This window comes from Falco punctatus (genome assembly GCF_963210335.1).
Source record: "Falco punctatus genome assembly, chromosome: 7".
Lineage (NCBI taxonomy): Eukaryota > Metazoa > Chordata > Aves > Falconiformes > Falconidae > Falco > Falco punctatus.
The window spans coordinates 10792893-10808348 of record NC_137587.1 but is presented as its reverse complement, the minus strand read 5'-3'; the positions used below and the strand labels follow the sequence as shown (position 1 = coordinate 10808348).

The following is a 15456-nucleotide window of genomic DNA, read 5'->3' as shown; positions in this document are numbered from 1 at the left end:
TTTCAAACTGAATTTCATTTTTACCATGAAGATTTGGTCATGGTTTCTGACTCATGTAAACATTCTGATTATCTGTAGAAATCTTGAGATACTAAAAGAGAATCCAAGTGTTTCTACACTCTCTCTCATTTCTTTGGTAGGGTCTAACTAGTGAAGCTGCCAGCAGTGCATTTAGTCCTGGGTTCTCTCCTTTTTCTTCCTTTCCCTGTCAGACAGTGCCATGAAAAGGGAACTGTTCTGTCATATCTCTAACCCATTCAAGGTTCTCCTCCACAATTACAGTTTTGGAGCTTTTTGGTCCCATTTGCCTATTCTGTCTAGAAGAGGGTTATTTGTAGCCTCATTATGAAAGGAAATATTTTCATAAAATTAAGATAAAAATAAAACGAAGGAAAAAGAATCAGAGCTTGGTTGGATTTAAACTGCGAGTGCACAACGGGCAGCTCATGAAATCACAAAATGCAGTCCATGCCATCCTCTTGCAGCTGCATCATGCGGACACAGCTAATCAACTGCAGTTTTTTCCAGTGCTAGAGAATTTAAACATGAAGAAACTTCACTTTCTCTACCAAGGAAGATGCTGTACCAATACAACCAAATATGTGTGTGTGCATTTATTTTTAAAACATGTAAATATATAGATGCCAATTATAGAAGGGAAACCCCTCAGGGTCTTGTCAAATTGTAAGTTCTGCCCGTGTAGTTGCCAGGAAATGTTTACATGAACTTTGTAAGTACTGGAAACCTAAACATAAAAAGAATATTGTGATATGGCATTAGAACGAAAGCAAAATGTAATGTAAAGGGACCTAAAATGAACTATTTTAGCTCATTGTCCAAATTGGAGGAAAAGCAAAATAAGAAGCATAAAATTGTTAAGAAAACAAATGCATATTTACGTTTTGCAAAAGTCCATAGTTGGAAGGATTGTCACTGGTAGGACTGATAATATTCGATGTGTCTTGTAGCATGATTTCCATTTATTCCCCAGATCAGCTGCACAAGGAATCATCTGTAAGGGTTCTACTAGACAGAGCTGTGCTTTGGGGTATGTAAAAGGACATACGGAAAGATGTACCAAAACAAAAATCTCAGACAAAATTACATACTACATTTTGAGGAGGACTAAGGCTACTCCAAGTCAGCTTTGATCCAGCTTCCTTTCAGAAACCTAAACCGCACCTTCTGCAGTTACTGGACTGAGAAAAAAATATGCAAGAAAACCATCACACATTCATCAGCCTTGGTTCTTGCTCAGGCATTCTTTCCTTTTTTCTCTCTGTGGGAGACTGTCCTGCTTCCTCTTCTCCTGAAAAGCTCATCACCTCATCTACTACTGCCTCTCTCCTCAGTTCTCCCATGATGGTCTCAACACTTGCTTCCTTTACATAGAGCCATTTCTCTTCCTTCTAGCGTAAGGGACTGGACAGCTGCATCCCTGTAGTATGTACATAGCTAATTAGGCATCTGGAGTTTTCATTTATTTCATTTTATTCACCTAACAACCTCAGAAACAAGTAAAGGATCCTTTAAAATGGAAACAGAGATTATATTGTTCCATCCTGAGCACATTGAAGGCGGACATGGCTTATTTGGTGGGCGTTAGAAACTCCAGGTTGTTACAGCTCACAGGTGACTCAAGAAACTGAGGGTACTTTTGGTATGGCCAGCGAGACAGCACAGATAACATGTAACCCAAAGCGTGGTATCATCATACCATGCTGTCAGATGGAAATTATTATTTTATGGTTTTCCAGCTGTTTAGAAAAGCACCTAGTATTCATTAAAAAACCAAAGTAAATGATAGAATGCTTAATGAAAATTAAGGAAAAGCTTGAGAAAACAGACCTCTGGTAGTCTGATTTGATGGTGCACAAATTCAGTGTCTATCAAAGAAGGGATAAGATTATTCGAAATCAAGAAACAATGCATATTATAGTTTTTACAAAAATCTACATTGATTTGAAATGAGGATATCATCAAGCAATTCCGTCATTTGATCACAAATAACACAGTATCACATGAGGAGATGATGAAGCTGCATTTATACAGTTCCTTTTATCCCAAAGGATCTTGACACTCTTTATGAAATATACATATGGGATGCCCATGAATAAGAAAAAAGCACATAGGAACAGAAATTCCTTTGACCAGCACTGCAAATCAGAGCATCTGTTTAACAGTGCACATCAATATTGTTTTTTAATTCAGGGAAGGATTTAAATTGGAATAGTACATCTAGCAGGAATTATTAGCCTGTGTGCCCTTATTAATTCCTAACAGATTGTATGTAGAAGGAAAACACAGGGCAAATTACAGAGTCCTGGATCACATCCACATCCAAATTATTGTAAACTTGAGATAAGTTCATATTATACAAAATTTGGATCTGTAACGGAATATTCAAAGTATTTCAATGCTGAAATTCAAATGCCAAAACCAGAGTGTAAGCTACAATATGCACACAAACCCTAAGACCAATTGTGCCAAAGGCCACTGATAAATCAAGTAAAACTAATCCCAGAGAAAAGCCTTGACATTTGGTTGAAATAAGGACGTTAAGTTGAGTTGGTATGGGATTATTTTTACTAGGGTTTTTTTTTCCCTCAAAATGAAAAAAACATTTGTCAGGAAGTGATCAGTTTCAATACATTTTTATACACTTTTTCTAGATGACAATGGATGTTGTTCTTTACATTTTCAAACCAAAACTTCTGTTTCCCTAGTTCAAAATCATGTGTAAGTAGTTGAAAACAAAGATAAAAATAAATGGAAGTGAAAACTTCCAAAATTCAGAATTAATTAAATGAAGAGTTTCATGGCCAAAACTCACTGTTTTTCTAACAGTCTTCTGAGAGTTCAACTGTTCATTCCAGTACAGAATTGTTTGCTATCCTGATAATTTTCCCAGGACAGGAAGACTGTTTTCTGCTTAAAACTGTTCTGAATCTAACTAGAGCAATTTGCATCAAGTAATGTGAGCTTAACACAGCCTGATGCGAACTAAGTGAGCTATGGTCATTTGGAAATGGCACCATTGTATAAGGACAATGAACTCTTCCTTAAACCAACATTTTTCAGAAACAGATTCCACTACTGCTCACTCAAACAAAAAAGACCAGAAATCAAAGAGGAATTAATGATATAAAGGAAGTAGCTCTTGCAAAACAACAGATGGAATGAGATCGGAAACACATGTAGTAAGCTGAACTTTTTTAATAAGACCAAAATGACAGAATTGGAACAAAGGAACAAAATGGATAAACACGCATACAAATCAGCAGAACAACTGCTGACTAGAAATGGGTCTGTAACGCAGAGTCCAAATTTGGACTTAGATCCCAAATTATTTTCTAAATTCAGGGCTTTAAATCCATGATGTTGGTCTAGATTTTTGGAGAAAGAGTGGCAAACCATAAAATCTCTATGATGACTAGAAAACTTTCTCCAAAGTTTCTAGGGTGGATTATTTGCCTCATTTTTTTAATGCTGATATTATGGATCACACATAAGATGTAAAGTCAGTTTACATGAAGATTCTAATCCAATGCTGAACGGTGTAAAGTGTTAAAGTAGAAGGAACATGGACTGCACCTTCCCCAGATTCTGCCAAAGGTGAGAAACAGCTTTAAGAAACACCATGGAAGTCAAATAGGTTGATCAGGAAAACAAGCTATACTTGTTAACTTATCCCTCTCATAAATTGACGTAAATGCTTTTGAAAGAATGCCTCCTGGGTCCCTCTTAGGCATTGCTTTCCAAATCGCACACCCATCCCAATGTGAGGCTTATTATGAAGACACAATTATGTCTGAAAGTAGAAAAGATTGTTTAAATAAAGAGCAAAAAAATTTTAAATCAGATGGAACTATCATTATTTGAATTAACCAAAGAAGTACTAAAACACTGCCTGTTGGATATAAGTTTAACTTGTTAGGAAACTTTTAACTTAATTAAACATTGTTTAATTTATTAATAAACTGGACTTTCTCCAAGTCCTTTAAGTGGTAGTCGGTCTACAATAACATTTAGAACTCTTTGAATGCATTGAATACAAGTGAAAATCCTCAAGTAGTATGAACTAATCTATCTTCACTGAAGTCTGGAGCACAATTTTGTATTAGTCTGACATGAGAGAAACCATCTTTTTTTCAAATATTTGTCTCAAAATGTATAGTGATGTCAAACTACTGCCAAAATGAAAGAGGTAAGTAAATGATCCATTGTATCCGCATAATATTTTTCTTGTTCACAGGACTTTCAGGCACAAATATTTTCAGATGTGTTGTGTATTTGAAAGTTTCTGGTGATGTCTTGTTGTTTTTTCCTCTATTATTTGAAAGCACTTAATCGTACATTTCTTTGTATGTGTCTTCTATTAACTTCTGTCATGTAGATAACTGTTAAAGAAGTTTCAAAGTATGGTTTCCATTTTCTAACTACACAATACCAAGTCACATCCAAAATGACTATTTCTACTTTGATATGCTTCACAGTTCATATGAATACTTGCACAGGAAACTTTGAAATTTGTTAAGAACAGTGGAGTCATTAAAATTCAGCTGTATAAAAATTGATGGTAATCAATGAAAAAGAGAAAGCACATGTAAAGGTAATCAGCTTATAAACCTGAGGAAATATTAGCCAAAATTTTATTTTGAATCATAGTTCTAATTTTGCAATATCACTTTTGATTGCAGACATTTTTTTAGGTGTTAAAATGTAATAGCAAGGAAAAATATATGTTAGCACATGTAGTTTGGAAGTTAACAAGCTCCTGAAAATGTCAGTTTAATGTCAGCAATGCAGTAGTAGGGAAATAATAATAAAAAAAAAAGTTGTTTTTTTCTGAAAATTCAAGCTGTTCAAGGCTATAAGACTACATGAGAGCATAACCTGGAGCCATCAGACGGACCACAGTAACATCCTCTGGTTATCAGTCAGGCTTGCTTGACTGATGCCTCAAACAACATTAGCTTTCTCTTGATTTCAGAGAACTCCCTGTAATTCTCTTCCTTTCACTCTCCAACTACACCTCTAAGCCGTTGCACAAGTATTAATTTTCCAACAATAAAATGTTATTAAGTTCTGAATTTTTTAAGTTTGCTTAAGTCAAAACATATGACACTAGGACACAAAGGACAAACTCTAGCTGGAAAAGCACTTGACTACTTTTTAATTTTAAAGTAATATATACGACAATGTCTTGTCCTATGTATCATAATTTAGCATACCCTTTTGTCATCCTTTGGTAAATCTGATGTGTGAAAATTACATTGGAGCCTGCATTACATTTAAAATCCAAAAAAAGGGTCCAAAATAAGCAAAAATAATTCTTTATCCAGAGCAGGACAATTTTCTCCTCACTTTCCAGCGAAGAAAGATCATCTAGGTATTTTAATTAAAAAGTAGACCCATGCCTTAACTGTATCTGTACCAGAAAGCACCTAATTGCTACATCTCTCCCTGCTCATATATAGGCACACACATAAATCCTTACTGAATTCTGTGAAAACTGAATTCAGGACGACAAGAACAGAGATTCAGTGCTTTATTTAGTCTATAGATGGCTAAATCCATCATAAGGGTAACCGATAACTAAAACATCTATCAGAGTCTCTGTTATTCTGAGACATTAAAAGTTTCACACAGTTTTTTAATAGTGTCTCAGCAGAAACTGCACCAATATATCTTGTAATTGAGAAAAAAGCTTTATTTCAAAGAATAAGTGGGTTTCATAGAGCTAAAACAATGGATCATATTTGCCTCCATCTAGTTAGCTCGCTTATATAAATGCCTTAAAGCAATGAGCTTTGGTGTTCACATAGATAACAAAATAAAATGATTTTCAAATGCCCATTTAGCAAAACCCAGTCCATTAAGCATTTGGCTTGTCTATTGATTATAAACATGTATTTATATGCATATCTTATTCCTCCCTTGATGTGAGGAGATAAACAACTCTAGCATTGTTATTATAGAATAATAGAAAATTACTAAACACAGAAAAGTTATTGCAAAATATTGTCACAAAAGAGCCAAGCCATTTTCCAGGGTTTCAAAACAATCTCTGACAGGGACTTTATTTTCTCCAATTTTTTATTAAAAACATACACACACAAAAAAATATCAACGAAGCAATGATGCTAAGCCACCAGTTCACTAGATGTGAGCCTTTGGCATCTTCCCTAAACTCCTTCAGAATACTAACTTAGATCAGTAAGATTCCACTAATATGAAAAGGCCATGGATGGGAATCTGTCCACCAAAAAAAAAAACTTTATAAAAAAAAAACCAGGAAACTCAAAACACCATAAAAATTAAGCAACAAATGGTGCTTTTAGACATCCTTTCACCTAACCTTAAGGAAAAAAAACAAAACTGAAGAAATCATCAAAACTGTAATAGCTGGAAGTGATTAGGAAATGACAGCTTATCAATACCATGTTGAAAAAGAGTAAGTGCACTGCAAGAAAGGAATGAAGTAAAGGAAAATGTATTAGAAAACGTTCTAAAACTAAAGTTCAGAATTAAAAACAATGTTTCATTTGAACTTCTCCAAGGCTGTTAAAGAATTAATCTGCTATAGTAAATTTGGTCCATTACAAAACGAAAGGAAGTGGCATGATGTTAGGAAGAGGGAATGGAATGACAGATGAGATCAAAGGATATTCTATTCTTGGTTTTGTCACTGGCTTTCAAAATGTATATATTTTGAAGTGCTAACATCTGCTAAGACCAGCAGAAAAGTACTGCAAAATCTGTGTAATATCTCTGAATACATCTGCATCAACAAAACATACAAACCTATCACTCGGGTGCTGCCTACTTCTGCAAAGCTGCAGCTAACTCGGTGGAAGAGTTAAGTAAACTTCACTTGAAGTTTCTTCAAATGAAGAAATTTGCTTAATGGCTTTTTTACTTGATTCAGCCCCTTGGTTTCACCATGATCCATAATGTGATTTTTCTGCACACCTTCTGTTCTCTTTTTTTTTCCTGCTTTCTTTAATTCCACTGTTTATGGACGCAGATTTCACATTTAAAGAGTTCCTAATTTTTATTATACTTTTTAAAAAATTGATAAAGCTTCAGAAACATCCCTGTACACTCTAATGCTTTCTGTTTCTGGATCTTGGATCTGATTAACATTTTCAGTACTAAAAGTATACAAAACCAGTAAAATCTGGAATAGAAATGGTGAAATCTATCCTTGTAGTCCACTGTATGTGTGGTTTCTGTCAGAAAGCTGGAAGTACATCTGTTGATTGCCAGTTTATCAGAACAGATGTGCAATTAATGCTTTTTATGATATATGATATGTGGCATGTCCTAAATCATGAATGACTCTGAGGATATGTATTAAGTTCTTTCAACCAAGACTGGAAGCATAAGGATGTGCAGGATGACAACCTCAAAGGCACCAAAGACATGAGAAGTAAATCACTGATTTATACATTTATACTACAGAAGAACATGTCTCCTGGTTTAGTACAAAGAGGAAAACAGGAAGAGGTAAAACCAAAAGCTTGAGAGCTATAAGTGAATTATAGCACAACCTGCCAAAATTAAGTCACTAAAGCACATCTCATCAGGACCACGTGACAGCAGAGCAAGACATTTTTTTTTTCTTTTAAAATTGGTCTTGTATTTGTTTTGCTTGTACCCTGTTGTTTCTGAGTCTTTAATGTCAATCTTTTTACGCAAATCTTGTTTTAATAGCAAGGTCTCAGTGGTACTTGGAGGGGCAGAGAGGACCCTTGACACTACCAGGTGTATTGTCTCTATATGAATCAACATATTCCATACTATGAAGGCATACAGAAGAATCGCCTGAGCCAACTCCAAGCCCTGAGGGGTACCTACAGCACCTCAGCAGCAGTTAACGTGGATGGAGCCTGCATTAGCATCCTCTGGTGTTGGACATGGACCACAAAGAGATGGCCTCCTTCTGCAAAATGCAAGCTTGCAAGCTGCAGAAAAGTGTATCTCAAAGTCTTAGGCAAAACCTAGAATGTGATTTAAACAGAAGCTGCAAATAAATCCACAATGAGCTCACATATTGGCTAACTGGAACTAGAATCTCAAGTCATCATTGACTCCTTCAAGCGTATTTCTGAGATCCACAGCTGTCCTCATAATTTGTTTTGGGTTGATTCATCTCCTAGTGAAGCTTTTCTGTCTACGTGACTGAAACCTAGATAGAGCTCTAGGAGCAGTATATGGTAATTATTGGCATTGCCCATAACACATGGCGGGAAAAGTTTTCTCCTTATTTCACACTTCTGCATTCTGGTTTGCTTTTCATGTGTGGTAACACTCACTTATGAATTGATATGAAAACTAATAAGCATAGAACAGCAAAAAGACATCCAAGAAACTAGAAACACAATTCTTTTTCCATGGCAATAATCAACACTTAAAAAACTGTCATTTGACCAAATTTTCCAGGTCACTTAACCATTTATGCTCACATAAGCACAAACATTCAGAAAGAAAATAGGGACAGATAAAAAGATCAAAACAAACAAACAAAAAAGCATGAAGTTACTTAGCTTAGAGACAGAATATGGAACACTTTATTATTTTTATTAGGTCTCAAAAATCTGTGAAAATTATTTTGGAGGCAACATGGTATTTCCCAATTACACATAAAAGCATTGCTGCAGATGATACATATAGTAAGTGAATGTAACTATAGCCCTCTTCATGTTATAGGGTTTTGTTACAACATTAAAAAAACATGTCATAAAACAGATTTAACACCTTTAGATGACCTCTAATCAGAAACGTGTCATGCTATTCAAATTCCATCTGTCAAATGCTGTAGATACAGGTAAGTAAATATAAATGTCATTAAAGGCACAAGTTATCTTACTTAGAGAAGTTTTAGCATTTAATTTTCTGACAGCTCCTAATTTGGATATCTTCCAGTGTCAACAAAACCTGTTCAAGCAGAATCTTACCTTGTTTTCACTACATCAAGGGGATGCATCAGGCAAATTTCTACAAGACCTATAAAATAATAAAAAAAGGCCTAATAAACACTTGTACAAATAGTAGTTTAATTTTCATTGATTCCAACAGTTTCTGAAGTTTGAAAAGTAAAGTAAAAATCTAAACATATAATTGATGATAGAGTATATATATACCTCGTATGCTAAACACACTCTTCTATGGTATATTGGGATTTTAGACGGTAAATGGTGCTAGTTGTTCATTATAGAGGGGCAAGTGAAGACTTAAGCTACGTGATCAGCTTACCCATATTTTTTCCTCAGTTTTCTGACTTAATAACAGCAGGAACATTTGACTGGCATCATAAATGAACGCATTAAGTCTTGCTGAAACTAGTGAAGGAAGGGAGTTCAGGTTGGCACTGGCTTCTTTGTCTTGTAAGACTAATCCCCAAGGACACTGCATGACAGCTGGGGGCTCAGCCGGCCTTGATGCTAAGATGACAGCTGGTTCCTAAGCTGGCTCCTGAGCTGCAGCCTTACGAGGGGGTCATCCTGTCCTGCTCTGTGCTGATGCACAGCCAGGGGTTTTCCCCCTCCTGCTCCACCACCCATCACGAGCACTTCAATTCACATGCTGGGGACTTTCCATGTCCAAGAATGGAGGGTGTGAAGAGCAAGAGGGGAATGCCAAGAAAAAAAAAGAGACCTGGAAGATCCCGAATGCACCTGCCACCACCAGCTTCAAAGATGGTTCTGTTACTTTATTCCACCTGACACCTCATGAAAAGTCCAGAAGTTTACCACCCACATTTTGACCATGCTCCCCAGCATACATTGCCGAGGAGAACTTTCAGATCTTCTCTATATTTGCTTACATTTTCTAGGCTTGTCTAATCCTCTGTCCATTTCGTATATCACCCTCATTCCAAACAGCAAACATATAATAAAAAGATGTATTATGAGGACCATAGTAAAAGTGGATTTTTGAGATCTGTCAATGTGCAGAGATAAATAGACAGCTATACAAATCTTAAAAGAGTTTGAATGCCGAGAAAACACGTATCCATATGTCCACGATACTAGATTATCATGCTTTTGAAGTATCTGTGCCCTGCTTTATTAAAACTCTTAAGCATCCACAGTTCTTTTTTTTCAGAGTAATAAATTTAATGCTACAACAGTTTGTGAAGACTATACTTACTACAATGTTTGAATGCATCTTTTTAATTTATTATTATAGTAAAAATATTTAGAAACCTTTTGTAATACAGGATGCATCTTTTGGTCATTCACAGCTAAACTTCCATAAATTTTGATTCAGGAAAGCATTCTTATCAAGTTAACAACACTTGCAAATTCCTTCCTTTATGCATACAATACAGTCCCACTAAAATTAAGCACATGCTTATGTCCTGCTAGATACTCTCTTTGTTCAGATTATCACTGTCTTAAGGTCCAGATCCTGTCCTCTTATTTTAATGGCACAGAATACGGCTGGGCTCAGGTGTCACTAAAGCTAACAGTCTCTAATATATAAGACAATTTACTACATGCTAGGCTACTCAACTACTTTTTCTTTTTAAGCAAAACAAAGCAACAACCTGAACATAAATTGAAAATCTCATTTTGAACTGTTCAACACAAACTATTGAAGTAATGGAATTTGCATTTTGACCCTATTCTTTGGCAGATTGGATGGAGAAAGACTTTTGGTGGACTTTGTGAAAGAACCAAGCTCTGCTGGGTAGCTTGTACACTGCAGCTTCAGAAACAAGTTCTCTTTTTTGTTACTGAACATAAATCTAAGGAAGGCTTAAAGTTTCAAATTTCAATTATTTTAGAACTAATAAGTTTAGTGTTTCAAGTAGAATAGGAAAACTGTGGGGATTTTTAAGTTTATGTAAGAAAGGATTAAATTCTAAAACATTATCTACTTTCAACTGTATCCAAACTTTCTGAGTAATACAGGTACTTAGACAAGTAAGCCTTTTACACTGATGCAAAGCATTAGCAGAGGGAAGATTCTCATCACAGTCAAAGGACAGTTAGCCAATAAAAGCAATAGTTTTTAACTCAGCCTATAATAAATACCTATATTTATATATAACCATTTATTTTCTGCTTGATATGCTTTACACATCAAATATATATATTGTTAATATTTACTATGTATTTCTCTTAAGGAAGAATAATCTCTCTACATATAACAACAAAGGGCTGCAAAAGTTTTTGTACAGAAACACAAGTAATTTTTCGAGTTAGTAACAGAAGGAGGGCGTAAACTGTAATGCTAAAATTCTCAACTAAATGTATTTGAACAGGGGTTTACATGAAAGTTTGTGAGGCTATTAAAATGTTTAAACTGAATTCTTGATATAAACTACTTGCTGAGAGTTCTAATTTAACATGTGCAATTATCCCACTTTTCTATGATTCCACTGTAATGTATAAAGCTTGCAAAACATAAAACTGGCCAGACAACCCCTTACACCTAGCTTCCTGTCACTGTGTTTGAATGACAGCATCAGTTAATATTTATGATCATTTTTTGTTGTATTTTCTTTCCACTCCATGTAACATTGTTTGTTTTTTCAGTTCTGGGTAAAAGGAAGACCATATAGGTGATATTAGCCAAAGACTATTAATATCAATAGTAAGGAGTCATTAAAAATCATGCAATTTAATATTTGTTATATTTTTTCTAGAAAGCAAAAGCTGTCATTGTTATTTCTGAGCTGGTATATTTATTGCTGTAATGATTGCCCAGGAATTACTTTGATTTTACCAAAATAAGGCCAAATCACTTATCACACAAGGGAACATAGAATATAAGTTTCCTATCCCGATTCTGTCCCAAAACCTATAACCTACTACAACAGCTGCCAACAGGTGCTTTGCAAGTGGAGCGGCAGTTGAGTGTTTCGGTGCTAGCAGGGGGCATAGCCTGTGAGTTTTTCCTTTCCAATCACCCTCCTTTTCCAGCTTCCCCCCTTGGTTTTGATCTCCTATTCCATCTTGTTTTGGCAGATAGAACCTACAGTAGGGGGCCAAGCATGGGGCCAGGGGTTGTTCACTCTCTTCTGTTTTTGCAGCATTAATGTCCATTTTGGGAGGAAAAACGTACAGTGCCAGAATTTGGCTCTATTTTCTTGGTCTTCATAGGATAATTTTTAATTCAGGCATTTTTCCAGCAACTGAATCAGATGAATTCCAAGGTCCTTGGCAAGAGCTCTGTTTTGATAACTTCAGGATTCTATTGGTTATCTGCCTTTCTTAAGTCTTTCCTTTGTCTCATCATTTAATTATGCACTAGGTTTTAAATGGTGTACAGTTACTTGACTTCACCAGACAGAACTCTTCAAAAGATGCTGGGATTATGACACAGCTCTCTGAAGAGCACCAAAGGAGCGCACACTGTGCAAGACATGAATTGAACAGCTACAAACACAAACTACGTTTTCCCATCTACTATAGTAGTCATGCAGATCATTACAACATCCTACTTGATAGCCTGCCCAGAAAGTGTGGTGGCCCTCCTAAATTACAAGCACTCTGAGCTGTGCTCAATAAAATAAAATATATTGCTCTTTCTTTAGCCAATGTTCATCAGCTTTGTGACGAATTCAATTAGCACTATGAAAATCTAATTTGCTGAACAGCTCTATCAGGGTGCAATATATTCTAACTTGTCACACTAAAGACTACTGTTTACAAACTTTACTTTCATGATATAAAGTAGTTAACATAGCTACAGATTGTCCAAACCCATATTCTAATCGTCCCATTGGGTCTCCCTGGTGATGTCACATGTGAACTAACCCAGAGTGATTTATGATGGCCTAATTATGTTTAAAGCAACTCAGATCCAACTAGCTGAACAAGAGCCCAAAGGAAATATAGGAAAGAACAATTACTAGGTCAGTCCAACATTTGTTGTCTTCTGGGTGGAAGAACATTCCTTGTGAAAACTGGATACTAACCATAAAACAAGACATAATCAAAATCTCTGTGTTGAAGAAATAACCAGCTGTCATCATTTACATCCTTTGAGCGTTCACAAGTGGAATATCAACAACCGAGAAGGGACTCCAGAATTCTATTAAGTAAAATATCCAGCTCAGTAACTGAGCCCGTGGAGGGAATAAAATGACAGAAAATACTGAACCCCAAACTGACCCTCCTCAGTAGAGCATTCTCCCTTTTCCAACTAATCTCTTTTGTTTTTAAATTGTTTCCCACTACAGATTACATTACATTTCCCTATACAAGATTCACACTTAAAATTTCAAACTGGCAGTCTTCACATACATCTCTTCAATGAAAGCATTTTGGTGACTAGTGGGTATTTTGAGTTCCTTTGCTCTTTGTTCCTCTTTTCCATCACACACGCAAATCTTGTATCAATAATCATACAACACGGCCTGAGAATAATATGACTCTGTTGAAAATGTGCTCTGATTATTCATGTGGCAAAAAGTGAAATTCTGAGATTTCAGCAGCACAGGATTGTAGCTGTCCTCATCTCCCCAGGTGTTTCCATACTTCCTCTATTCACTGAATAGGGAGAAAAAGAATGAAATCTAGCTAACAGTACTTGCTAAATAGCACAGATAAAAAAAGAATCATTATACCTTTGGTCCTCCTTAGGAGACCAGTTCTTGTCTTCAGCTCTTCTTCGACTCTCAGAGCTATGAACTCAAAAGTGAAGCGTCTGTGATACACGCTGAGACCTGAGTAGCTCACCCTCTACATGTTTACCACATAGTACACCCTGAACACAGATTCCCACACAGACTGAAGAGATGTAGAGCGTGTAGAGCATGATCCATGTGTTAGTTCAGACAACCTCCTACAGCATAGAAGTCATTACGCAGCCTCCTCCCCTTGTGTTACTCATTTTCCTGGAATAACACAATCACTGGAGAAACACAACAGAAAGGAGACTGGTCATAGAAAATGTGGCAATAAACACATCAGGCATTGTATATTGTATAGCTGGAACAGTTGGTATTTATTTTGGCTTTTGCATAGATACAGTTACAATGTAAGAAATGATCATAAATATTTTATGTGTACTATGCATTTCCTTCTGAGAATATATGTCTGAAAGAAAGAATCTTGTGTTGATCTTTGTATCCTAATAAAAACAAATGACAAATTTCTCTTAGATTTGCTTGTCTGTTGGCTAAAACACTCTATTTGACAAGATGAAGCATGGAAACTCTTTCTGATTGCAACAGCATTATTGGAAAAATAATCAATGCCTGCAAAAAGTATCTCTGCAGTCAATTCTACACAGTCTAACTTCTGTCAGCCTGCTGTCCCCACTCCATCTTCATAGGCACTGAAAGCTATTATCTCTTCTGTAAGGGCACAGCTCCCCCAGAAAGTCCACAAAAAGCTGGGCTCACTGCGACATGTGGCAGTCGAGGACCACTCCTGTCCTGGGGAGTCAGTCATGTATCGTGCCTGTCCCAATTGTAAGATGTGTCAAGTAGGCTCCAAGGAAAACTATATAGCAGTATGCATGGACTGTGCTGGAAAAGAGCTACATATTAGCCTTCGCTTAAGAACGTGACACTTATTTTAACTCTTGCCCAGGATTCTATTTAGCAATGTGGTATGGGATTAACTAATGGTACCCTGGAGTTCCTCACAAACATTAATTAACCTGTTAGGTAATGAGCCAAATCAATGCTTTCCTTAGAAAATGTGGAGAAATGGAAAGTTACTCCAAAAAGTACTCTGTAATGGCAGTGCTGCATTCATGAGTCATTCATCCTCAGAGACCTTGTCTACACGGAGAAAATATACTAGAAAACGTGTTAATTAAACAAAATGGTGAATATGATTTTTCCCTTGGTGTGGACAAGGATGTCTGTGTTTAAAAATGTGTTAGCTGATCACAATTAATCCCAGGAGGAGCTTTTGGTTTACCATCGTTACCTAACGCATTTTAGAAGAAGGCTTTTGCATGCCTACAGGAGGAGTGGGTCATGCTCAACATCTTGTTAGGTAACTGTGTTCTAATAGATGCAACCTGGAAGTGTAACATTGCTGTTTGGAAACAGGAATAGCAGGGTTGGGACCAGTGATTTTCTGGATTTCAAAAAACCCTGGGACTTCAGCAGTAGATGGAAATTTCTGATGTTTGGCCTGTAGCATTTGTGCTGAAAGTGGTCAGTGTTCTTGGAGTTCTTTCCATGAAAGCAACTCAGCCTGTGTTGAATTCATAATGGCTCCTTGACTGTATAGCAAACTAGCATTTTAATCTTCAAGGTTTCAAGCAAAGGTTACCCAAGTGCTGGGGAATGACATTTTAAATGTGTAGAAGACACGAGCTGAGAAGGAGCATTTCAGGGAACATGTCATCTCGACTGGCTGTTGCTCAGCTGTAAATCCCCTTCAGTTCCCAAGTCCCAATCCACAGACCTAGCTAGGAATGTGCTCACGCTCAACACATCAGATAGTTCAGACTGCTCACCCTTGGTGCTGACAA

At 36.4% G+C, this 15456-nt stretch overlaps 1 protein-coding gene across 9 annotated transcripts in view; it reads right to left on the bottom strand.

Moving 5' to 3' along the window:
- The window catches only part of SLC25A21 (solute carrier family 25 member 21), a 255502-nt gene that overhangs the window by 104096 nt on the left and 135950 nt on the right, over positions 1–15456 (bottom strand). For 8 of the 9 annotated variants that reach the window (XM_080394343.1, XM_080394350.1, XM_080394349.1 and 5 more), the window contains one exon: positions 8964–9012. In XM_080394343.1, coding sequence (XP_080250469.1) covers positions 8964–9012 — 49 coding nt within the window. Of the gene's footprint in view, positions 1–8963; positions 9013–9261; positions 13571–15456 lie in introns of those variants that run through there. The other variant, XM_080394347.1, reaches the window with a different exon arrangement.